This window comes from Lytechinus pictus, chromosome 15, assembly GCF_037042905.1.
Source record: "Lytechinus pictus isolate F3 Inbred chromosome 15, Lp3.0, whole genome shotgun sequence".
Lineage (NCBI taxonomy): Eukaryota > Metazoa > Echinodermata > Echinoidea > Temnopleuroida > Toxopneustidae > Lytechinus > Lytechinus pictus.
Window position 1 is genome coordinate 28,153,875 of NC_087259.1, and position 26,139 is coordinate 28,180,013.

The following is a 26,139-nucleotide window of genomic DNA, read 5'->3' on the forward strand; positions in this document are numbered from 1 at the left end:
GACATTGAACTATTAGTATTCTAATAAACTCACAAGTGATTTCTGCAGTGCTGGATATTGCTAAGTTTTGTACCATTCAAGACATAGAGATATTTTACACCCCCTTTCACAGCATGTCTCTGTTTAATCATATCAAGGATTACCCATTCCTACATTCATTCTTACAACTTGACGCATCTTTGGGGAGAAATGACAAAAACCCAGTATTTCCAATGTTAAAACATGGAAAACTAAAGGTCATGTCACATCATTCCGTGCAAGACTTGTGGGTGAGTGAAGGGTGATTGCCCGCATCACCTGCAACAAGGATTTGAGCATGCTCAAAAAAAATTTGCGTGAAAATCAGACATGCGTTGGCTTCTGTGGACAATTGCCTGTGAAATGCGTGAGATACTATCAATGCGGGTGAACTGCGGGTGACATGCAGGTAGTAAAAATAGCTACCCACAAGTACGCAAGGCTTGCACGGAACAATGTGATGGGGCCTTTACACGGTCTATATCTTATTGAGAACAGGTGGTAAAACTTGATTTGTTGTCATATACTAATTCTAATAGTAGTGGGCAGATAAAATGAAACAACAAATCTGATCGGTTCATGGGTGAAGTTTTGAACAATATATGCATGCAACAATTATCTTAGTTGGCCATTGCCTTTTACTGATTGATTGCAATCAATGTTTTAGGACCCTGACGATAAACTGTGACTTACATACAGAAGCCTGGTTTATCTGTTTTAGAGTTTAAACTGGACGGATGACCAGAAAATGCCTGTAGCACTCATCTTAAGTGAGCGAATGAATTTAAAAAAAAAATTGAAAAACAAAGCATAGAATTCACACAACTCATTTACAATGAAATTACTGTATATGCAAGTGCATTAATATGGCAGTCATTGTGCTATGATGTGATTCCCTGTAAATTTTTTTGAAAAACAAGTACAGTCATCTTTGTCAAGTAATAACAACAGAAACTTCATAAATTACATTGAAATAGAATAAATTCTACATACATAAGATGTAAACAATAGAAAACAAGAAAAATGGAATCCAATACTGACAACATCGGCTAAAATTTTGAACTTAATGTAATATGCCCGGTAACATGAATGTAACATTGTTAACGTATGCCAATGGATATTGATCTACAATGAATTACAATTGATTGCAAATACTGATCAGATATATGAATGTTACATGCCCATGTATGTGAAGTCTACTACAGCAGAATGAACTTTTTATTTACTGTACTGGACTGCATTGTAAACACTTCAGTTACAAATTACAGGTTTTCCCCATAGTTTTTATACTTTGGACAATACTTGCCATTTGGCTAAATATATTTTTATCTTATTTCAATCCACCTCTTATTTCATTATTGGATGCCTTCATTGGCATGGATTTGGGTTGGGAGGGGTGTCATATTTCAGTAATGCACAATACAGAATGATGAAAGACCACATTTGATGTGATTTCTTTTCTTACTTATAAATCCATATTATTATTGTGACATTGCAAGGCTTATCAGCAAGAAATTTGTCTGAACTTGGCTAACTAAAGTGAAATTGAAATATCAATAACCCCCCCAAAAAAAAATAATCGCAAAAGCTAAATACTATGTTGTAGTGCCAATGTCAACTGGCCAATGGCCCCGGCATTTTGGGTTATTGTAAAGTAACAAGATCCAGGTGAATCAACAATGATTCAATTTTCTGTTATTCTTTATTGATAGTGCATGTGTGAGCTTTGCAACTGTTAAAAAGGGAAAAATTATGACTTTTTTCTACCAGCCAATTTCAAAGCCATATACAATGTACACAATCAAGGGGCTGGAAATAGATTAGTAAGCTCTGAATTCAGCTTTGTCCTAACTGAATCAAACTGACAGAAAATTGAAATACTGTTAAATTTCCATAGCTGATGAGCACTGCAGTAATTAATGGACACACATTAAACACATAAAGAAGTTTTAAATCTTTTAAGAATACACATAAATTAATATATCTACCTCTTGCCCTTGATGCAAGACAACATTACTAGCTAAGAAGAAATAAACTACATTTACATTAGAAAAATGCTTTGAAGATTTGACCCTTTAATTCATTTGTCCCTAACAATTCCAAAATACTTCCTTACTGAATAAGCACATGGATATATCTGGAATTTGCTTGCCCCAAAATAGGATCCTGAACCGACATTTAACCGAATTGCTAAGATAAAATCACATTATGTGAGTCCTTTACTGCATATGAACAATTCCACATGGGCGATGTCATTCCTTTACTATCATTTTCAAAATTTGTGTGCCTGTTCTGTACCTAGCCATCTATTTCACATTTGACAACATGAAAATGTGTCTATTTAATCACCTTAATACTTTCAATTCAGCATATTCCTACTCACAGTTATATTCTGGTATTGAACAAAAATAATTGAGCCATTCACAGAACAAATGTTTTATTAAATCAAACAAGCATTGCACCAAATACAGACTATCACAACAATATTCCTCTTTGCATAAATTTCCTTCAATTATCATAAGGATCTTGTATTAAGAACTATCCATCTGATTGTCTATCAAAAATATGAAGTGAATTTATATTTTTTCTCATATGGAATTGCCTATGCATGAAAGACCGACCTTTTGCAATGTTCACTTGTAGTCCTGCATTACTTTGGGTAAATCAACACTAGTAAAGAAGAAGTGGTTGGGATGGAATCATCATGGGATTAGATATCTGTACTACCCACAGTGGTGCTCAAAAGTTAATGAACCCCACCAGAAAATGAAAATATTTAAAGTATTCAAGTTCAGCCATGTTTTAGATACTTAATTGTGAAGTCGGGTGATAAAATATTACATTCAATTTAGTTTGTTTCTCTGGGCTCGCTGGAAATTATAGAGTTGTCAACATTCAACACTCAGCATGAAGGAGTGCATTTTGTGGTGGGGTTCACAAACTTTTCAGCATTCCAGAACAAGTGATAGAGCATCAATGCCTTGTCATACAGGTACCTTACTAAAAGTGAGAGCCATGTCTTTCCTGCACGGCCGTGATCTGGCAAAACCGTGTAAGTGATTTTTTGGTGTTTTTCTGTTTCTTGGAGTTTCTTATAGTTTTGAATGTGCTCATTCATCTGGCAAAATTTCAAGTTCTAACTCTAACCGTTTTTTGAGATCCGAAAACCAGTTTTTGTAAAATTGTCTCAATAATCAGAAGATTTAAAAGGCAGAACTACGTAAGTCGACTTACAAAAGTAGTTTTTCAATTTTTGACGAAAATAAAAAGGCAAAACTACGTAAGTCTACTTACGTAGTTTTATTAGAACAATATCTTCGAAAGTAGAAGTTGATTAATCAGGCAAAACTACGTATCTCCCACATTTCTGCATTGTAACGGTCGGGAGAACCGCATCACGTGCAGTTAGCTAATGTTGCTTAGCGCAATAAGGAACCGCCATTTAAACTTCTCACAGTCACTGTAGTGCCATGGCTTCAAATTCGAGAGACTGGAGAGGGAAACGGATTTTGAATTTAGCTTTAGAGAAAATCAAAATTTCCGAACTGAAACAAGGTAAGCTAGACTATTTAGTATACTTTATTGTTCAGATGATAAACATGAGACTTTATCAAAGACTAGATCTACGTTAGATTATACGTTAGAGGTCTAACACCGCCAGATCATCATCTCTAAACTTTAAGGTAGGCCTAGAGTAAGTAAGGGTTTATAAACTATTTTCCTATAGATCTATGCATATGAATTTTTATCTTACTTTTGAGTTAAATCTATACTCTAGATCTACACTGTAAGTAGAATTAGTTGCCATTGTGCCATATCTTCCAAAGGGAAACTTTTGCTAAAAATTGGTTAGCGTCAAGACTATATAAGTCTGACTAGAAACACTGACCTGACACAGTACGTTAAGAATTAACTTTTAGAATAAGCGATCTAAAACATACATGTTTGTCATTTTGCCTCCGACGAAGATTCTGCTAGGATCGAAAGCTTAGGCCCCTTTTGACTTTCTAAAACATTACAAGTTAACTTAACTTTACACAAAGTCTTTATAAAAAACGACATGATAGAGATCCATCTTAGCTATAATTTTACTGTTAGATCTAGATCTATAACATGGTAGATCTAGAATCTACTGATAGACTGAATCACTGATTTTGTTGTTTCAGTCTCAATTTTTCCAAATGAATTATGCGTGCGGTAATACGATATCATTTTCAAGTGACCAAATTATTTCATATGCGAAGGGAGTGCGATTGGAAGCTGACATTGTAAAAAAAAAGACAAACAAATTCGGCAATTTTTGCAACTTTTTTTTACATGTTTATATTTTGTAGGTATTTGTGTATTTTGGTGAAAGTTTGATGAATTTTATTAGAAAATTTTGTTTGATATTGAATTCACAAGTGTTTGCTAATACCAGGGACTTCCTGGTAATACGATCCATTGTACGTAGTTTTGCCCGATAAAACTTTGCAATGCGCGAGGACATACGTAGTTTTGCCTGATAAAACTTTGCAATGCGCAGGACATACGTAGTTTTGCCTGATAAAAAGCTAGGAGTGTAGTCGTCAATTTAATCAGGTAAAAGCTCGTAAGTTTTAACAAGTGGAATGCCTCTGGCGGTCTCACCTGCATCACGCGATTCAATATAGCAGCAGTGCTGACTTTGAAAACTACTATAACTCGCACAAGATGTTCAGTGATACTTGGTTACTCTTATGTCCACGTTTTATGAACTAGACCAATACACTTACAGAGATATAATGGTAATTCAACAAATACCCCCAAGGTGACCAAAGTTCATTGACCTTACATGACCTTTGACCTTGATCATGTGACCTGAAACTCGCACAGGATGTTCAGTGATACTTGATTACTCTTATGTCCAAGTTTCACGAGTCTGATCCATAAACTTTCAAAGTAATGATGGTAATTCAACATATACCCCCATTATGGCCAAAGTTCATTGACCTTTGACCTTGGTCATGTGACCTAAAATGCGCACAGGATGTTCAGTGATACTTGATTACTATTATGTCCAAGTTTCATGAATCAGATCCATAAACTTTCAAAGTTATGATGGTAATTCAACAGATACCCCCAATTCGGCCAAAGTTCATTGACCCTAAATGACCTTTGACCTTGGTCATGTGATGTGAAAATCATGCAGGATGTTCAGTGATACTTGATTAACCTTATGTCCAAGTTTCATGAACTAGGTCCATATATTTTCTAAGTTATGATGACATTTCAAAAACTTAACCTTAGGTTAAGATTTTGATGTTGATTCCCCCAACATGGTCTAAGTTCATTGACCCTAAATGACCTTTGACCTTGGTCATGTGACATGAAACTCAGGCAGGATGTTCAGTAATACTTGATTAACCTTATGGCCAAGTTTCATGAACTAGGTCCATATACTTTCTAAGTTATGCTGTCATTTCAAAAACTTAACCTTCGGTTAAGATTTGGTGTTGACGCCGTCGCCGTCGGAAAAGCGGCGCCTATAGTCTCACTCTGCTATGCAGGTGAGACAAAAATTGAAGAAAATTACAAGATCTAATGAGGAAATCAAATTTTTTTGGGTCCCAATTCCTTATAAATGTTCCACAGGACAAAGGAAAACAAAAAAGTCCGATACATCATTCTCCATTTTTTCAAAGAAAGCTAAAGAAGCAATTTTGAATTTTTAAGCTTGAATATCTCGGAATCGCATAAAAGGAGATACGTAGTTCTGCCAGATCACGGCCGTGCAGGAATTCTGCAAGCATCTTTCAATCACCAATCCTCACAAACCAATGTGGAATGCCACTACGAAAGACACTTGGCATCTATAGAGCAGGATTCCCCCTAAAAGATGTGGCACAAACTGTTTATAATGTGCATGTTTCAATCTCTGCATTAAAATATTACTGTCATTGTTTCGGAAAAAAAAAAATCTTTGGTACATTTTTCTAATGATAAGTAAGCATTACCTGACTGTTTATGAATTTATTTTCTTTCTATAACCACGGCCCTGTCTTACAAAGAGTTACGATTGATCCGATCAACCTCAAATCCATCAGTGTCATATTATTTTTCTTCTACAGGAATTTTGCGCAATGTCCTTTGTAAACAAAGAGAAGCACCCTCACTTTTCAAGAAAGCAGTGAATGCATGAATAAACAGCACGTCTAGAAAATATTTTGAACAATATGTTGACATTGCTGGCTTTCCATAGCTGTGTTTGATCGGATCAATCGCAACTCTTTGAAAGACAGGGCCCAGAACAAAAACGTGTTGGTACTCGGTATTGAATGGACCTTGACGTGATGGAGATAATAAAATCAGTCAAATTCTTGTTTCCAGATATGAATTCTTATTTTGAATAATCTGTGATAATTGAAAGGACAAAGAACTGGACGCCTGGCATATATATACTTCTGCAACTATCACTCCTCTTAAATTCTCATTTGTCATAAGGTTAGGCATTGTGACATGGTTCTTGTTCAGAATGCAAAAGAAGACTTACTGTTATTCTAAGATTTTAAGTTTGACTTTACTGTGTGTGTCTATTTATTGGAACAATTGTTGCCAAAGCAAATGTGATATTGTAAAGGAGCTAACCAGATTACTAACAATACTTGTTTCCATAACAGTTTTGCATTAAATGACAAATACCCTTTAAACACGCTTCCAATATCATTACTTTCGTTAAACAGACAGAATATGAGAGTCCAAACTGTAGCGGACTATATTTCAATATTAAGGGTGTAAAAAAGAACGTCAAGCAATGTCCTCTCAATATCATCAAGATAATGATATTTATATTATAGGAATGATATTAATATTATAGGAGAGCTGAACAATGTAGTGGACTATATCTCGATATTGAGGGTTTAAAGAAGTATAATAAATAATAATACAAAACATTTATAGGGCGCTTAATACGGGCGTTTCTAAGCGCACTGTGTTCTGAATTTAACTTTACATGGGGGAAAAAAAAAATTAAATGGGCATATTAACACAAGGTGTGACAAAAAAAAAATCATGAAAAAAGAAAAAAAAAATACTAACAGATTAAAACTGGTGTGCACCTCCAATGACCGACCCACAACTGGGATTCATTGATTGAAAAGGTATGTTTTGAGCAGGGCCTTAAACTGACTGACGGACTTGGCACTATGCATGTAAGAGGGTAACTTGTTCCAAAGAGAAGGGGCAATAGAAGAAAAAGCCCGGTCACCATATTTTGTAGAAGTGCGCGGTCCAGGAGTTAACTGCAATGTAAATGATGAACGGAGGGGTCTTGAGGAGGTGCTAGAACGTAAAGAACAAAGACCTTTGAATACATGTATCTTCATTAGTTTGAACAAACAAACAACTGGGGAAGTTAACAAAAAATAGTGTACTATATGTCATTGTTAGGGGGTGACGAATGTAGAGTCAACTTTCAAAGTTTCTATCATGTTTGACAAGTAAACAAAATGGAGATAGTTGATTAATGTAGTGGACTATATCTTTATGTTTAGGACTTACTGAAGTATGTAGAACCATCATCTTTCATTACTTTGGACAAACAACAGAAAAGTGGAGAGTTGATGAAGAAAGTGGACTATAACTCGATGTTGAGGGCTTAATGAAGTTTATAGAGCCAAGACCTTTCATTATCATTATCATCAATAATAACAAATAAACAAAGAGATTGCAGAGAGTTGATGAATGAAGTGGAATAATATATCTCTTGAAATGAGGCAATGGTGTGAATGATGAAGAGCCGTCATCAAACTAACTCTAAGACCTTGATTGTCCCCTGGCTGTTTGCTGCTACTAACACATTGGAACCCTATAAGAGCGAAACAAAAATTGAATTCATTAATAAATTCACGATCATATGCCTCACGTTCATTAGTAGTCATTACGGTATCCAACAGTAGTGATTACAACCCTCACAAAAATATCACCTTTTCTTTGCAGCTCTTCAACAAAAAGATTTACTTGATCTCAAACAATAATGAAAAAATAAATAATGCCCCATTTCTACTATGACCATGAAGCATTCAATGAATAGTTATGCTTTGAATCAACTTAGCTCTTGAGGGGTGTACTCACTTCTGTTGGATACTGGCTAATAAAAACGTTTACAACAAATCTTGTTCATTTTTATTTCCTCTTTTGTAGACAAATAACCAAGGGTAGTGGGCACTGAACACAAGTGATTTTTTCAGAGTTTACAAAAGAGAATTTTCCATAAACAAAAACTTGATGCTGATAAAGAAGATTGATTATTATAACTGCATGATACAATATAAAAAAGAATATTTGTCGTCTCATGACTTTGAAAACATTACAATGCCATTTCTTGAAAATAGACGCCATTTGTGTACAAGAGGCATGTTTTAATAAGGGCATTTGGGTTTGAGTTTAAAAAAGGAGGGGATTGCCAAAGATGACATGGATAGGAACAAGTGTAGGAGGAAAGGAGGAGGGTTGGTTTGAGGATGCATCAAATCATGTAAAGTAGAGGGAGGGGGTGCAAGTGTGAGGTGAAAAAGTCCACCCCTATCCAATGGGAACAAAACCAGCTTTAAAACTCCTGTCTGAATGACCAACTATTTTTGGCACACAGTACACAGATTAACTTTGACACTTTTTGATTGAGAAATATAAGGAAAAGTGGTTACGTGGTTGCTAAAAGTATCTTGATGAAAGATAGGAAATTATGCCTACTGACTGAGTAGCGAGCATGATATATTTTTTTATGAGACAATACTTACTGTCCTCCATGCTACGGCACTGACAAATTCATTGGAATCATCTTCTTTCTTATCTTTGTCCTACAAATAAAACACAAGAAAAGAGATCATTGACTATATCAGGCAGAGCATTTGAAAGATTCTGAATCACCATTAATAAACCTACGCAATTCCACTCTTATTATCCATTAAAGGGAAATCCAACCCAAATAAAAACTTGTTTTTATAAGAAAAAGAAAAATCAGACAAGCTGATAGGTGAAAGTTTGAACAATATTGGACAAACAACAAGAAAGTTATGAATCTTTAAAAGTTGTAAATATTCGTAATCACTATACTCATGGAGACTTCAAATTGGCCGCATATGGGATGTCATAGTGATGTAAGGCAAGGACTACTCTACCATGTACTCCAATACATATTATGGCTAAGATGTAATTTTTCCCAAAAGTTTTACTTTAAATTATATTTTTCTTTCATGAGGACATTAAACAATATACTACCTGGATTATATTTAGATTACTGCCCCAGGGGAATGGGTACTTAGGAGAAAACCACAAATCCCTGATAATAAAGTACATGGCCAATGGGAAAGTTGTCCTTGCCCCTTGTCATAATTTACTTACCCAGTTGCCAATTTGAAATCTACATACTATTAGTGATCTCAATTTTAAAGCAGCTATAACTTTCTTATTGTTTGTCCGATTTCTTTCAAACTTTCGCCATTCTGTTTAATTTATTTTTCTTCTTCCCAACACAACATTTTATGGCCAAGGCTGGATTCCCCTTTAATAATAACAAAGGACAATTATGCATAACCTTCTCATGAGCTATTATCATGAACTAGTCATGGATGGTCGTGAACTAGTCATTCACTAGTCGTGAAATGTGTGCCATTGGTGCCGAATGGCATGACTTGGCCCGATGGATTTCTGCCAAGTTTACAAATAGTTCACGAAAACTTTCCCCGTAATTTATTGTGCCAAAATTTTTTAAATGTTAAATGTTGGCACGACACCTCAAGCATTGCTCGGCACTGGCCCGCATACTTCACGACATGGAACGTTCACAATTCAATGAATAAAGTTGTTGTAAACTATTCGGGCCACAAAGTCATGCAAGTTTCATAGAAACATAATACTTAAGTCACTGCGCAAAAGTTTAAGAAATTTTGCATCTTCGTAACTACCAAACTGATAAACCTATCGCAATATTCATATATCAACTTAAATACTCTTGATGCTATGAAAATCAAGGTAGCAGTAAACTAATTAATTTTTCTCTACTTTTCTTTAAAGGATTTTTTTTCCCGTAGTCATGTAACGCATGAACTATGAAATTTTTTTGTTTATACCGCTACTAAAAGAAACAAAAGACTTGATCCTTACCATTAGACTTCTAACTGTGTCAAACTTGAAAGTGAGAATCTGCTTAGAAAGGCCTTTATAAAAGACAAATAGAGAGTTATTCTCACTGCCACACGCAATGTAATCATCATTGGACGTTAAACCAACAAAATTCTTCTCGTTGATGTGACCTCGGAACGTCCGTAAACAGTGTGGCTTATCAACATTCCAAAGTTTTAGTTGACTGTCTGTGGACCTAAGTATACAAAGTAGAATAAGAGGAAGACTTTCCAGTATTGTCGTAGGCTCTACACATGATTATGTTACAGTCAAGTCCACCCCTAAATGACTTGAGTTGAATTAAGTACTTAGTAAAAAAAAATTAAATTCATACAAAAAACCCTGAAATAAAATTTCAAATTTTGATTATTTTCATATAACAATGATCTGCACAAATTTGGCTGTAAGCAAAGATCTTGTAGACTTTCATTTTTGTATTGTATTCTGATACGAGTCACCTAATTCATATTCTTTGCTCCAAACTCGTGAAACATGGTCTGACTTCTCTAGAAATGTGTAAAATCATCATTTATCAAAGACTCAAGGGAAAGATCCTTTACACATATAAATAAGATAAATATCTGCATATCAGTAAAGTGAGATCATGACAACATAGCTCAATGGTGATATGAATGGAAGTGGGGAAGGAATGAAATAGTCCTGTCTTTAGAATATGATATATATTTTACTGGTTGTACAGTCTAATTTTTCAAAAATTTACTTACGCTGATACAATTTCCTCTGAGTTGACAAATTTTGTATATGAGACGGCTTTCCGATGACCTTTGAAGACATTGAGAGGTTGCTTGGGATGCCGAAGATCATAATAATGCACACAGTGATCTGTGAAAGGGTCAAAGGTCATAATAATGGACAGTGATCTGTGAAAGGGTCAAAGGTCATAATAATGCACACAGTGATCTGTGAAAGGGTCAAAGGTCATATTAATGGACAGTGATCTCTGAAAGGGTCAAAGGTCATAATAATGCATAGTGATCTGTGAAAGGGTCAAAGGTCATAATAATGCAGTGATCTGTAAAAGGGTCAAAGGTCATAATAATGCACACAATGATCAGTGCAAAAGTGAAAGGTCACAATGCACACAGTGATCTGTGAAAGGGTCGAAGGTCACAATGCAGTGTTCTGTGAAAGGGTCAAAGGTCATAATAATGCACAGAGATCTCTAGAAAGATCATAATGCACAGTGATCTGTGAAAGGTCAAATGTCATAAATAGTGCACAGTGATCTTTTAAAAGGACAATGATAAAAGTTATCACACAGGGATCAGTAATGAGGTAAAATGTTATAGTAATAGACCGAGTGAACTGTAAAAGAAGTCCAAGGCATAAATAGCAAAGCACAAAGTGATCTGTAAAAAGATTAAACTTTATCGTAATACTACAGGCGGGGATCCGTAAAAATCTAATGCCCAATAATGCAATGTCCTGTAAAGAATTCGGATCTGGTGGGGGTATATTACCTGCTTTTGTTCACTTTTGGTTACTTTTTTATATTGAATTCAAAGTTAATTCACCCATTTAATACATTTTCTTCTTAAAAAAACATTTCTAGGGCTATTTTGGACCTGAGTATATATCTGCTGTTCAGTAAGCAATTCACCTGCAAAATATCCTCTCACCAAGTTACCTTCCATAATTCAATATGCTCAAATAAGATAGATCATTAAAGGTCAAGCCACTTACCTGCTGATCCAAAGGCTAGACCATACATCTTGGTGGGGTTGAACTTAACACAGCACACATTAGCCTTAGCTTCTAAACTAGTGATTGATTGCTCCTGATTGGTTGACCAGAGTTTGACTGTCAAGAATGAACAATAACAGATGGCCTCAATGAATTAAACTCCTTTAACTGCTGTACAGCATAGTAGACAACATTGATAGTATCTTTCAGGGAGAATTTACTGAAAATCATGATCTTTCCTAATCACACGCAATCCTGTAGAGGTATAATCAATGCATTAATTGATACATATGATTTTTAAATTTTCATATGGTGATGATTTGAGATGCATTTTTCCGGGATTCATTTTGACACATTGAGTGCCTTGAAAGCCTGTTAGGTCAAACAGATATTTATCAGTAAAAATATCTCTTTCAACCATTCAAAATCAGATTTTAGCTTATATTTAAACAGAGATTATATTTTATCTTTAATTTGATCAATTTTTGCACTCTTGTTGAAGGGAAATCAGTCACAATGTACAATCAGAAAATGACCATCACCCCCCCCCCATCTTATTGCATCTCACCTTTAGCATCATCCGAACCTGAGGCAAGTAATTTAGGATCCATCCGATTAAAGTCTATGCTCCAGCATCGCTTCTCATGCTCCTAGTAAAGAAAGATAGAATCAGATTTATCAAATAGAATGCTAATGTTGCTGTTAATGATTGGTATTTTAACAGCACTCTCATTCAAAAAAGAATACATGCGCCAATCTAAATTATCCTTTCATATCAAAATTATGATTTTTATTTAATGATTTTTTAGAAGGTAAGGCCTTATATTTTATGGCACTTTGGCAACACACTGTGCCCTAGATGTGACCTATAATCCTGCTTCTGCTAGCTTATTGATATCAGTGCTCACAAAAGTCAAGAATCACTTCCAACACTAAGATCAGTGTTTTCAGTAAACAGATGCAAGGATCTCGGTACACTAAGATAACTGTCAGCAAAAAATCATTGACATTTTTTTTTCATAAAATACTCCTCGAGTCCTTGGATGGAACTATGTACATTACAATGTTGTAGATCTGTAAAGCCTGTTGTTATATTGAGGTAAATAAAAGCAGTAAATGAAGGGAAAATGTCATTTAAGTGGTGATGATGATAGTGATAATGAAGGTGAGGGAAATATAGATGACAGTGATGATGATTTTGATGATGATGACAGTTATGGAGTCAATGGTGATGGGATAATGGTGATGGGATAATGATGATGATAATGATGGTGGTGACTGCGATGATGATGATAATGGTGATGATGGTGATGACGGTGATGATGTTGTTGTTGACAATAATGATGATGATAATAAAGATCTCACCTGAAATGATTGTGTTTTAACTCCTGCAAAGGCATCCCATAGTGTTACTGTTCCTTCATAGTCACTACTTGCTAAAACTCCTTTGTGATATGCACTCCATGCTACACAACTGAATGTCAAAAGTAGAAAAATATATACTTGAGTAAACATATTTGTATAATTTGAAAACATGCAATTAATTGTGGATACACCAAAAGATTGAAGCATATTTACATTTAATTCTATTCAAATAAAACACCTTGGCTTTGAATGAAAGTTAAGTTCATCTTCATCACTTCATTTGTAAATGTTTTTTTATAATCCTATATCGTTGGTGACATTTATGTGAGATATGCTTTCGTGTTTAGATGAGGAAGCAGTCCTTAAAGAAAATAAAAATGCAAAATGTGGTAATTACTTCAAGGGGTGTGTTCAAAATTTCACACTCTTTATATGATCTTTGCTATGGATTTCTAAAAGAGGGAGGAAGCATAAGTCTTTAAAGGGAGGTCAAGTATAAATAACTATCATAACAAGTTAAAAAATATGAACAGCTTCACCAGAAGGTTGGGGGCGTGGCTGAATAAGCACCCCTGGAACAGCCACTTTTATTATATACCGTACAAAACAGAAATACTTACCTAATTTTTGAACTGCATGCCATCTCATGGACCGGGTAATGTATATCAACTGCATCCATGATGACTGTACCATATTCAAACACCTTAATCTTCTTGGTCACACCGGCTATTGCAAAGAAGTCATTATCCTTGTCAAACTCTATGCTGTAATTCAGATCAAAAGACAAGGATGTAAATAGTCCCATGTTACATAAAACATTTACTTGAATTTGAAAACAAATACAATGCGAATGAAGTTTGAAAGGTGTGTTCAATGTTGATTTTCAAATTTAAACAGCAGTATGAATCATGATTGACAACGCAATTACAAAACACAAAACACAAACATGATCAAAGGTGCACTGTTCAGTGTCAAAAATATAAAGCTGATTATCACGTTGATCGTCTGTAGATTTTTTGCTCTCGTTGCGCTGGTTGAGCCATCACAAAAAAGGGTCAATTCTGACACATACTTGTGTTAGTCTTGCACTGCGAGAGCAAACTTAAAAACGTTTCAAAACTCAATCGTGTTTGATGTCACATTCCCAATGCTGAAGGTCGTAAAATCTGAGCTGATCGTCTTTACAAACGTATCTTTTTCGGCGCTTCAATTTTCCTCCCAATCACGATCTGAAAGATGTTTGCTTTTCCGACCGGGAACGGGGGACATTGAACACACCCTTTATTCTTCATTATACTCATGTTTTGTAATCACATTTTCAATCATAATTCATGTTGCTATTTAAATTTGAAAATCAACATTGAACACACCCCTAGTTTCATTCAAACACTGTTTTTATGACCAGGCCCCTGGATCATCATAGGGTATTGTTTTAATTTACCAATATTCATAAAGCTTACAGGCTGTTAAATTGATAATATCACTGTCAAATGAGCTTGCTCAATCAACAAAATGCCTGCTCAGAAAATTGAATTCAACAATCACTCTATGGCATAGGATTGAATTTAATGCACATTTAATGCACTGCCTCAAGATTAATGATTCAAAACTAGGAAAGAATAGTGCTGTATATATTGAAAATTGACTCTTTAGATGTCGGTGCCATCCATCCTTAAATCATATTGAGTTTTTATATGAGTAAACGCATCAGACTAATATGTATGTGATTTTGAATAACATGGTAGTTGATATAAGAAGGTTAATTACAATTTTTGGAGTTGTGATCACAGACATGGCAATTGGCAACTTGTTGACCAATTACATTAAGGAATATGACACAAAATGTTGCAACCCTTTAATCACCAACCTTGAGACTATACTTGACTGGCCATTGTAAGGATCTGCATAGCTTAGTGTGGCTAGCGGCCTCATAGAACTGAACTTGGTAAACTTGGAAAGGTTCTCAGAAAACTGATCTAACATATCTGACGATCTTAATTCACCTGAAAAATAATTCAAATAGTCATGTAATGAGGTATTTTCGAGTATAAATAATGGGACACTTAATAACATCATGTAAAGGAACAATCATGGGATATGTACTGTCTATGCTGCATGCATCTAACACAAAGCAAGGTAACCTTAACACCACTTAATGGGCCTAATTTAAAATCAAAGAAGTAACTTAATTTGGAGAGAATAATAACCAACTTTATAACCATGTAACCATCAATTTCGGACACTTAAACATGAGAGAATTTATTGAATTTTTCCTAAATGTGAGGGGGCTTGGATTCATTGCTCTCCATTTTGGTTAAATATCTTTTCACATTGAAATTGAATCTAGTGAGGGTTACACTGTAATATCTGTATCAAATCACTCATACAGGGACAGTATGTAATCTTTCCGGTCACCATTTTGGTATCAAAGACATGGAGCATGACTGGTGTGATAAGTCACTTTGAAATACACCAAAAATTAATTCAAATAATACACTGTACCAGACCAGGATGTGGTCGGATTTCAGTATGCAGATTAAATTCAGAAAAGCTATTAAACTGACTTTATAGATAAATTTGAATTGAACTTACATGGAGTTAACTCTGATTGCCTGATAGAGAAATAACAAGATTGTAAATCATCAAAGTGATTGTACAGCTTTTTTCTTCTTGATGCTAATGTTGAATCTAACCACTGTTGTCTTCCACCCTGGAAAGAATAATGGAAGGGGGAAAAAAGAAGAAAAAAATTGATTAAATGGAAGAATACTCGTGTCACAAGCATTCTCAAAATCATTTGAACATGAATTACATAATGGTGCTGATTTATAGCTTTAGATCTGAAATGATTGAGGATGGTAATTTCATTTATGAGATTTTGACAAAATTGGGCAATTCCATAAAAGAATTAACCTTTTTGTACATCCGATCCCCATTTTTCTAAATTCTTACTTCACTTCATAAACTGACCAAGTCATGATCATTTTAGAGCATTACAGACTGTCATAAGAACTAGAAATCAGAGACAGAATATTTCATGAGGGTCCAACATATAGGGGGTCGGATGTACATACTTTATGGAATTGCTTCATTGTGTCCATTTTGCTCATAGTTAAAATTTTGAAGAGAAAGTCAACATACAAGACACTCTGCTGAAGAGGAAAATTCTAAGAAATATTGTTGACATGTTGACACGTAAGCAATATTCTGACATGTAAAGACATACTTTCCACTTACGTTTTTGCTTCCATTGAAGCCTTCCTGAGGTCCATCTGGTTTCACACCTTCAACCTTCGATGACGTTTCTGAATGACTGAAAATAATATCAACAAAACAAGGCTTTAATAACATCATAAATCATACATACATGAATAAGGAAGAAACTGAAATAAATAGAGAGGAAGAGGGAGATAGCACAACTAGATAATAAAGTAAAGATTGGCAAATATAAAATGAGAGAAAGAAAGACAACAAAAGAGAGAGCTCCAAAGAAGTAAACCTAGAAAAAGTAATAAATCACTAGACAGGAAAGGAACAAAATGTTATGAACATAATTGAGTATATGAACAAACATTATTTCCACTTTGAGCAATCAAATAAATGTATAATAAAAATAATAACTTGAGTCATTAGTCTTGCTCAATAATGGCGAGGAAAAAAGCTCAGAAACTTTCTCAATAGTGTTCAGACAATGAGAGACAAATCACCCTGCTTTTGTATATAAATGTACAGTAAAGGCATCAACCCTCAAATACAAGATATTTTATCCATAGTTTAACAGAGAAACATATGCCATATCTTATCATGTACTAAGTAAAAATTAGATTTGTCCAAGGATTTTTCTAGCCTGGAGACAAAAAATAAAAAAAATGTCTCATATATATTCAACATTTCCACTGACTTTGTATTTAATATGTAGCTGTGCTTGATGGACATGTAGCATGTCCAAACAAGCCTTGAAACATGGCCAATTGGAAAGTAATAGACTCTCACCTGGTTGATGGTAGGAATATATCATTACTATTTACTGCTTTCAAAGGAAATGCCTGTAAATAAAGATACATAAATATTTATAATGAGAATAAATTAGGTGAGAAATTATCAAGAACTCTTCTACCACATGCCATAGGTTATCAAAATTTTGGATGCGTATTGAGTACTTAATGCTCATGAATTATCACCAGCATGATAAACTAATTTTTGACTTATTCTACCTACACTCTTTTTGTACATAAATTCCCTATTATATTTTCCACTTCATCAGGCTAATACACGTTTTGGTACCTTGACAAAAATCTACTTCAAAAGAGCTGTTTACATATTAGAAACATCCAGAGTCTCTGAAAAAAAATCTTCATTTACTATTTTAAAACCAACTCTTGTCATAAAACCATCCTTTTTAAAAATCATATTACATTTATTATTCCATAAAGCAAAATCATAATTGGTCACTGAGAAACAATTAGAAGTTAGGAAGCTACTGGATATCAAGGGTGGAGCTGACAACATGTGATCTAAGAGGATGAGGCAATCATCTCGGGAAGCGAGTCACAAACATTGCCCGATTCTGCAAGGTATCTTAGGAACACACACCAGAAATGACATCTGACGACGGGAACTGATTCACCATTAATGCAAGACAAAACAAGAGAGAAAGATGAAATTTCCTCTGGTGGCAATGATACATGAGTACAAGCGCAGTTTGAGAGTGTAGTCTGAGTATTCAGGGTATGCCAATATAGAATTCTTCAAAAGAAATGGGGATAACATCTTCCTATGGAACTGTCGATAACCAAAATGGCCATCAAGTCATTCTTTGATGCTTCAATTCTATTATCTAGCTGCACTTTAAGCAATCAATACAGACATATGAAATACTGAAGTATAGGGAAGAAGATCTCATAATTTATTTGGCAAAACAAGGTTTAAAATGATAATCTACCAATGATAAATGAAACTAAAGAAAGATAAAGCAGATCAATGACTGCCCACACTTCTTGGCTCTGGTTCATTATCTCATACATTTTACCTCTCTATCAAAAGATAGTTCAAGGTCTGACATCGAAGACTGATCACCAAGGGACAGGCACTGTGAGTTGCAATGGGACTGGGACAGGGTGAAGGTCAACCAGCTTACAGTGCTACTTGCTTGTCAATTGAGGAGGTATGTAACTCATGGACAAGAAGTGGGGGAATACCCTGTTGCCAGAGTACAGCCTTGACGACTCACATTCTGCCTCAGTAGAGCGTAGTGATTGTTCATTTCATTTACTTACATGTACAACTAGGTAACTAGATCACTAGGTCATGACCGGGAGCCTATCTAATGTAAGGTACATGTAAATAGGTAAGTTAACAAAAAGGCTATTACATAAATCTGTAGTACAGTCTAACCTACTTTGGCAACCCCTGTAGAGAAGGAGCACTGTCTATAGTACAAACACCACAATTTAAGTCTCCCTTGAGTATTGCACATTGAAACATCTGTTCATAAAGACAACCTGCTCATAAAGGCCATTTTCCTTGAGCAGTCTTTAGATATACTTTAATCATCTTTGAGCATGATATCTATTTTTTGCAAGGATGGCTAGTCAGTATGAAATTAATTTCTATACTAGGCCCTGCAACACAAAGCCAAACAATTAACAAGAGGCTGATTTCTATGATTGATTGCGTAGGTTATTGAGTATGATCAAATGCAAAAATCAGCCTACGATCGATCGTTCAGCTTTATTTTACAGGGCCCTGGAAAATAAGTTCTATATTTCATTTTGAATATTAATATACAGGCTATTAAATAGAAAATTAATAATTTCAGCAACTTGACACATTAAAGTCTTTGTAGACTAAGTCAAAGGCAACATGGAAGACCATCTTCATGGTGACTGCAGAGTTGACGGCCGAATAAGAGGGTTAAGGGTGGACCCCGCTCAGCTGTGATTGGCAAATACTAAACAATCTATTGGTGATACAAACATGTGTATAATGTTGGCATCAGGATAATATAGTAGGACTGGATACAAATGTGTTGGCAAGGGTATGAGTCAAGACCTTGAACTTCAGGAAGCCATGGTAGTTCAATATACTTCAGGTTGCTTTCACACTCAGAGAAAACCTACAACTGTCTATTTTTTTTCTGCTGTTTTGAAAAGTTGTTGATAAAAATTGTAGAAATGAATCATTTTTGACAATCCTTTGCCACCAAGCAAAATCAAGGATAATCATTTGATAAAATAAATCCAATCAAAAGAAGCACGGGTGACAGAAATTTGTACATTAGGGAATAGTTGAACCGACTATAGAAGAAAATATGTATTTGATTTAAAAAAAACCCAGCCAACTTGGTATGACTGTTTACAGTGAAACTGATATTTCCTCTGACTTTTGGCAAAAGTACACGAAACTAAATAATCCCAAAGCAGTATGTCAGGTTCTCAGGGCATACTTATATCACATAAAATATATATTTTAATATATGTCACACTAAAAAAGGTCAAATGATGGACTGAATTATAAAGCATGGATTGTCACATTTAGTGGTAAGGTGTAATTGATTTGCATAGTGCCTCTATCTCCATAAATGATTGTGGTAAATAATAAATTTATAAAAATTACAAATCAAATAAATATAAATGAATGAATTAATGAATACATAAATAAATAAATAAATGAATAAATAAATGAATAAATCAAAATAAACAAATGAATACCGGTAATTAAATAAAAAATAAAAAAATTATTAATAAACAAGACAAGACACACAATAAGTATTAGTTTTGTTGTTCATATGTCAAGAGATTAATATATCTAAATTACTGTAGAAAATCAATGATAAACTTCACTCATAGAGAATTTGAAATTCCCTACAGTATTGAACAAAATTCTTGTGGTAGAAGATTGAAGACAGATTTTGTGAAGATAATATCTGAAAAGTAAATCAGTTCCAATCAATTGCTTTCAATCAAAGTTATAAAAGAGATGAACTTACCGACATCATAGCATTGTATGCATGCCTCTGTTTCTTCATACGCTCTTCTATTCTCTTGATATCATCTTCAAGTATTGACATTTGTGCTGAAAGCTCATTGATTTGCTGAAAGGACAAAATAAAAATGGGACAATTTAATGGAAAAATGTATGTCTGAAAATTATAAGGATCAACCACAATTTGTTTCTGCTTTCTAGTTCATATATAGGAATGCATAATACAAATCTCAAATAATGATGGCTTGAGTAGTTCATGAGGTGTTATAGAAATTGAGAAAAATAAAGACTGGACACAGAAATACCCATATCGAGTTCCCCCAAAGAGAAATACAATTCTTGCCAGTTGCATATGGCACATCAATCTTTTAGTGTAAATCATATAAATGACTTACTTTACTTCAACAGGGGGAAAAATACATTTTGGCAAATCAATTCATAAAGAGTATCAACGTGTGACGTCATCAATTCTCACACTTTACATTCCAGTATTTTCATACCATATTTTTTATGAAAAACTCCACAACCCAAATTTGATGGGAATTGGTCCAAGGGGGCCTTAGATATGGCCGCATGAATATACATGTAAAATTAGCCCCAATGAAATTGAGGTATTATTTGCCTAGTTCAAAATGGTATGAACAAGGCAAATAATACAATGACTTGAATGAGGCTAATTATGTATTCATGAGGTCATATCATGGGGCCCCATGGATCGATTCCCACCAAATTGGGTTGTGGAGGTATATCATTATGCTAAAAATAATGTTTATGTCATCACTTTGGTCCACTATTGGATTGATTCACACAAAAGAGGACTACCAAAAATTATAGTATTATTGAATATTTTTACATCACACTGTGCACTATATATTCTACACATACTGTTGAAATGGCTTCATACTTTAAACCAGAATGAATACTGTTCAGATGTACATGTATATTGAGATCTAAAAATGTTACATCAATGAGATTTTATTACAGAATTGTCTTCTTACTTCTAGCTTTTTTCTCCTGGCTTCATCAAGAAAATCTTTCAGGATCTGGATCTGGGCTACCTGGTTGTCCTATGGTAGAAACAAAAAGCAAAATAAAAAAGAATATTATTATATCAATAATTAATTGAATAGTCCTACTAGAATCTGAATATTTTAATTCAATGATATCTACTATGATTTTAGGTATAAGATTCATGAAAGCAATGTGCAGCATAGAGCGCAATGATGCTTAATGACGTTATAATGAACTACAAAAGTCGCATTAATTTGATCCCATGAAGTGAGGCTGTAAATGACACGACTTGCTCAATACAATTCCCCCTTTTTTTGGGGGGGGGGGGTGGGATAGATAATTATGATAATATTGGATGGCTTTATGTCATGGAATACCATAAATATTTCAACTGTTAGAGCCAATATTCCAATTAAATGCACTTCATGTAATATTAGCCCTAACTCTTGGAATATTTCTGGTATCCCATTCTGAGACATCAATTACAATATACTTATTAGTTATTATTATCATAATTACGACTTCATTGTCTTCTGCTACATAATGCAGCAATATCTCCCTGTTATAAAATCATATGAGAGTTATTTATTTCATACCATCTCCAGCTTCCTTTTCTTGCTGACTAGTACTTCTAACATGAGGTTGACTTCTGCTAGATCCCATTTCTCTTGGTCTTGAATAAATTCTTGAACATCAGGTGTAGGACCACCAGTCTAAGAGAAATCAATCAATGTATGTAATAGCCTTGTTCTAATGTTGTTGTTTTTTACATTGAAAATAGCGCATGCTAATATTTGGAAATAGTTCACTAAAAGTTTGAAATCATTAATCTGTATTAAAGCCTTATATTAATATTGTAATCTTCCATGGAAAGTATTTCTAAATACTCTTGAGTGAAAATTTAGCTATTTAAAAACAATATAATGGCCTTTTCAATTTTCCAGTAAAATTAGCGTATTGATAAATCTAAATGCATGATATGGTAATATCCATGGCAAGTGTTTTCAAACAGTGAAAATCTGACTCAATTTTTCAAAATGATATTTAACAATCGATCAGTTGAGAGGAAGACTTTTGCTCACATGTTCCATATTTCTCATTTCATGTAGTATTACAAACAGAATCTCCTTTATAATTCAACCAAACTGAATTAAGGCTGTCATTACTCTTCCCTAAACCAATATGTGATGTCACATCTATACAATAGTTTCAGAATTTGTATTATTCTACAAACAATATAAGTTCTAGCGACCTTTACAGTGAGAAGAATCAGACTGCATTTTATGTAACCATATATTTCCCTGGTAAAGCAATGGAAAAAATTACACAGGGGCTCAGGGTGATTTTGCCCCCAAATGGTCAAAAGAGCTTTGGAAAACCCACATTAGATTGTTTACATAACCTACTGCACAAATCTGTAATATTGGATAAGCTTGTCCAATATTACAGATTTGGGCAGTAGGTTGTGTATAGAAGTCCCTAAAAATGAACTATCAATTTTTTACCTGTGGTAAAGCTACACGTAGAACTTTCGTGAATCTAAGGCTTCTTACCTGAGGGCCAAGTTTTAACCTTTTCTCTTCAACTCTTTGTCTGTACTTCAGAATAAGTTCATTCACTGCAAAGAGAGAGAGAGAGAGAAGAGAGGTAAAAATCAAGATAATATACAGTGTACCAAACAAAGTGAAAACTATGTGTGTTATATCGCATTCACTTTAAAACAATTCCATGATTTATTGATGTCTTTATGTGGGAGCTTCCTAAAAGGATTGTCTCTGTTCTCAAATTCATATGAAAAGTTGTAAAGCTATCAAATCACCGTGAAGTGCCAAAAGGATTGGAGAAATTGGGAGTCTTTTGTACAAGAATAATTATTTTACTGAAATGCAGCTACATGTACATGCAGATTGTAAAATATGAACTCTTTCAAACTTTGATTATCAATTCAAAACATCTAAAATGCATTTCAAAGACCTGTTGACATAAAAATTTACAAGGCAATATGAGTACAGGTACATGCTATTATATGAAAAAGCAAAGCAAATTAGGTTTATATCACTGGTGGTTTTGTTCACCTCCTACATATAATGTGCACAATTAAATAATTCCAATAATTAGTTGCTTTATTGCTTTTTGTCTTTGTGAACTTGGACCATTATGCCCAGTACCCATCTATGGATCTTGTCATAAATATATATTCTCCGTCTTCATTAATATCAAAACAAAACAACTCTAATTACACAAGGCACCTGCCCACAGCCTCCAAGAAACTGTATTGCATGTTGTCACAGAGTCACAAGCAACCTCCAGAAAACTTCTACGGTCACTTATACAACACTGCATTCCTTGCAAACACATTAAACACAGAATAAAGACAATTTGCAAAACCAATAGTGCAGTATAATGCTTTCACCTTGGCTCCCTAATTTAGTCTCCTATCAACTCGTCAACTCGTATGTACAATATCGCATTACCTCGCAATAATGTACAAAACTTACAGGCAAAATTTGGAAATATTTGGTCAGTCTTCTCTATAACAAAATTGCACTTTGGACATCTGTTGCTTGTCTCCAGGCTTCGCAATATACATCTCCGGCTAAGAAAGAAAAAAAAAACATAAAATTTTAAGAACAGAAGAATGTAAGATGTTTGTGCTTTATTCTGTATGTGTGTGGTTATATTACCTGATAACATAACCTGCATAAGAGTGTTTTTTGACAGACATCCATATAATTCATTCATTGTTAAAGTTTCAAATCAATATTAAATGTAATTTATGTTTTATTTTTAATTTGGTCTAATGCGCCTTAAATGGAAGATGCCCTTTCTAAATTATAACTATTGTTATTATATCAGTAATCGTTATTATCATGTAGTCATGGTAGGTACCACAAGAAGTTCAATTGTATTGCCAACAAACATATTAACATGCAATTAGAAAGCTTCACTGATTTCATCTTACCAGAAACTGTGTCCACATCTTGTCATATGCGCCTCCTCAATAACTTCAAAACAGATTGGACTGAAAGATACAATACATGATCTAGAATTAGTAATTTCTCACAGAAGAATGATATTGTAAATTTCCAGGAAAAAGGTATTAATAAATGTGAATGAGAGTGTTAACATGTCTACAAATGTCTCCAAAAGAGACTTTAAAAATTCGATATCACAAAATTCATGAGCATCTATAGGTAAAAGATAAACAAAATTGAGTATAGAAGGGGGTGGTTGAAAACATTCGATATCAAAGCTATCTAAATCTTTGGTAAATGTTCAATTCAATTCATTTTATTATCATGTAATCACTAAAAACATTAAAACTGTTGTGAGACTCTTGATGCATAACATGATGAACAGGAAAGTGCACGTGAAAAAGTATTTATCACATCAGGGACACAAATTACAAATGAATATATCAGAAACAGAAATAATTCAGATAATTTGAATTAGACTAAAGTATCATCAAACATTCTAACATGACTGTTTATTTATTTTTTTAAGTTACAGCATACATGTACAGGTATCTAGTGACCTACATGTAAATGTGTCTTGGAAATATTCTGATTTATATTTTAATGGCCATAGAAATTTGGAGATAATACATGTATATCTTTATGAATCACAAAACAGTACATGTATTGTTGCAACTACTAGAACTTCGCAACAATGGCAACTCCATATCTTTAGAAAGGAAATAAAACTTGTTTTGCATTATGAGGAGGTAAACATCAAGATATGTATATATATATTTATATATATATTTTAATGGATTCATTGTTTATATTAGTCTGCCCACCTGTGTGCTTTGAAACACCTGTATGAAGCGGCTATATTTATATACATTATTATATTTTACATTTCATATAAAATAGTGATTGGGTAAAGTAGGTCTTCTCATATTGACCATGGTGCGCATCGTTTTGTGATATTAAGGAAAACTTTATAACATAACCTTTTTAATTTTACATTTGATTTTGATGAAATTTTCAGTGCTACATGGATACTAGTTTGATTTTTCTCTTTTCATTCAAACCAACTTTTTTGTTGGTGTGGACTTGCTCTTTTTAAGGAAGCATTGAAATCATTAACCACTTTTATAAATGATGGTCTATTTCAAATGCCTCATATCATACTACACATGTAGCAAAACTGAAACTGTCAAGTTTTTCTATTATTAGCCTAGCTGTCTGGTTTAATACTTTATATAAATACATGTACATAGTTAACATTTTTTGTTCATTTCATCTTAAATAGGTACATATAAATTCTTGTTAAACTGCATGGTTGAAGCAAATAGGGGAAAAAATCTATTCACCAAAATGACCCGTATTCTGGTTTAACTTTATTAGACCATGGTCTAACTCTGTGCTGAAATTATGGAAAGCCAAATATGTCAAAATTTTGTGTACATTTTAAGTTTATTGTGTTTACTTTGCTCTTTCTTATAAAGTCTTTGATGGTGGAGTTGACTATATCTTTCACAAACAGTTAAAGGTCAAGTCCACCCCCGAAAAATGTTAATTTGAATCAATATAGAAAAAATTAACAAGCACAATGTTGAAAAATTTCATCAAAATCGGATGTTAAATAAGTTACACATGTATGACATTTTAAAGTTTTGCTTATTATTCACAAAATAGTTATATGCAGAACTCAGTGACATGCAAATGAGAGTTGATGTCCCTCACTCACTATATCTTTTGTTTTTTAATGTTTGAATTATAAAATATTTCAATTTTTACAAATTTGACAATAAGGACCAACTTAACTGAACCATAAATTTTAAAAACAATGGTAATTCCACATATTCAGGGAAAATAAAACTTCTTTTACATTACCATGAGGAGAAAATTAGAATATTTCATATAATAAAATACAAAAGAAATAGTAAGCGGGTGACATCATCAGTCCCCT

General features: G+C 33.9%; 1 protein-coding gene across 1 annotated transcript; it reads right to left on the bottom strand.

Moving 5' to 3' along the window:
* Window positions 1-1,284: 1,284 nt before the first annotated feature.
* Window positions 1,285-24,246, bottom strand: LOC129278031 (E3 ubiquitin-protein ligase COP1-like). The gene is made up of 18 exons (XM_054914232.2): window positions 24,185-24,246; window positions 23,721-23,818; window positions 22,776-22,840; window positions 21,819-21,935; window positions 21,210-21,278; window positions 20,216-20,320; window positions 17,221-17,273; window positions 16,465-16,540; window positions 15,820-15,937; window positions 15,095-15,230; window positions 13,848-13,991; window positions 13,228-13,336; window positions 12,431-12,512; window positions 11,863-11,979; window positions 10,884-11,001; window positions 10,141-10,354; window positions 8,775-8,834; window positions 1,285-7,843 (listed from the first exon to the last, which is right to left on the bottom strand). The coding sequence occupies exons 1-18, from the start codon at window positions 24,208-24,210 to the stop codon at window positions 7,781-7,783; spliced, it is 1,770 nt and encodes a 589-aa protein (XP_054770207.1). The 5' UTR covers window positions 24,211-24,246; the 3' UTR covers window positions 1,285-7,780.
* Window positions 24,247-26,139: the final 1,893 nt, after the last annotated feature.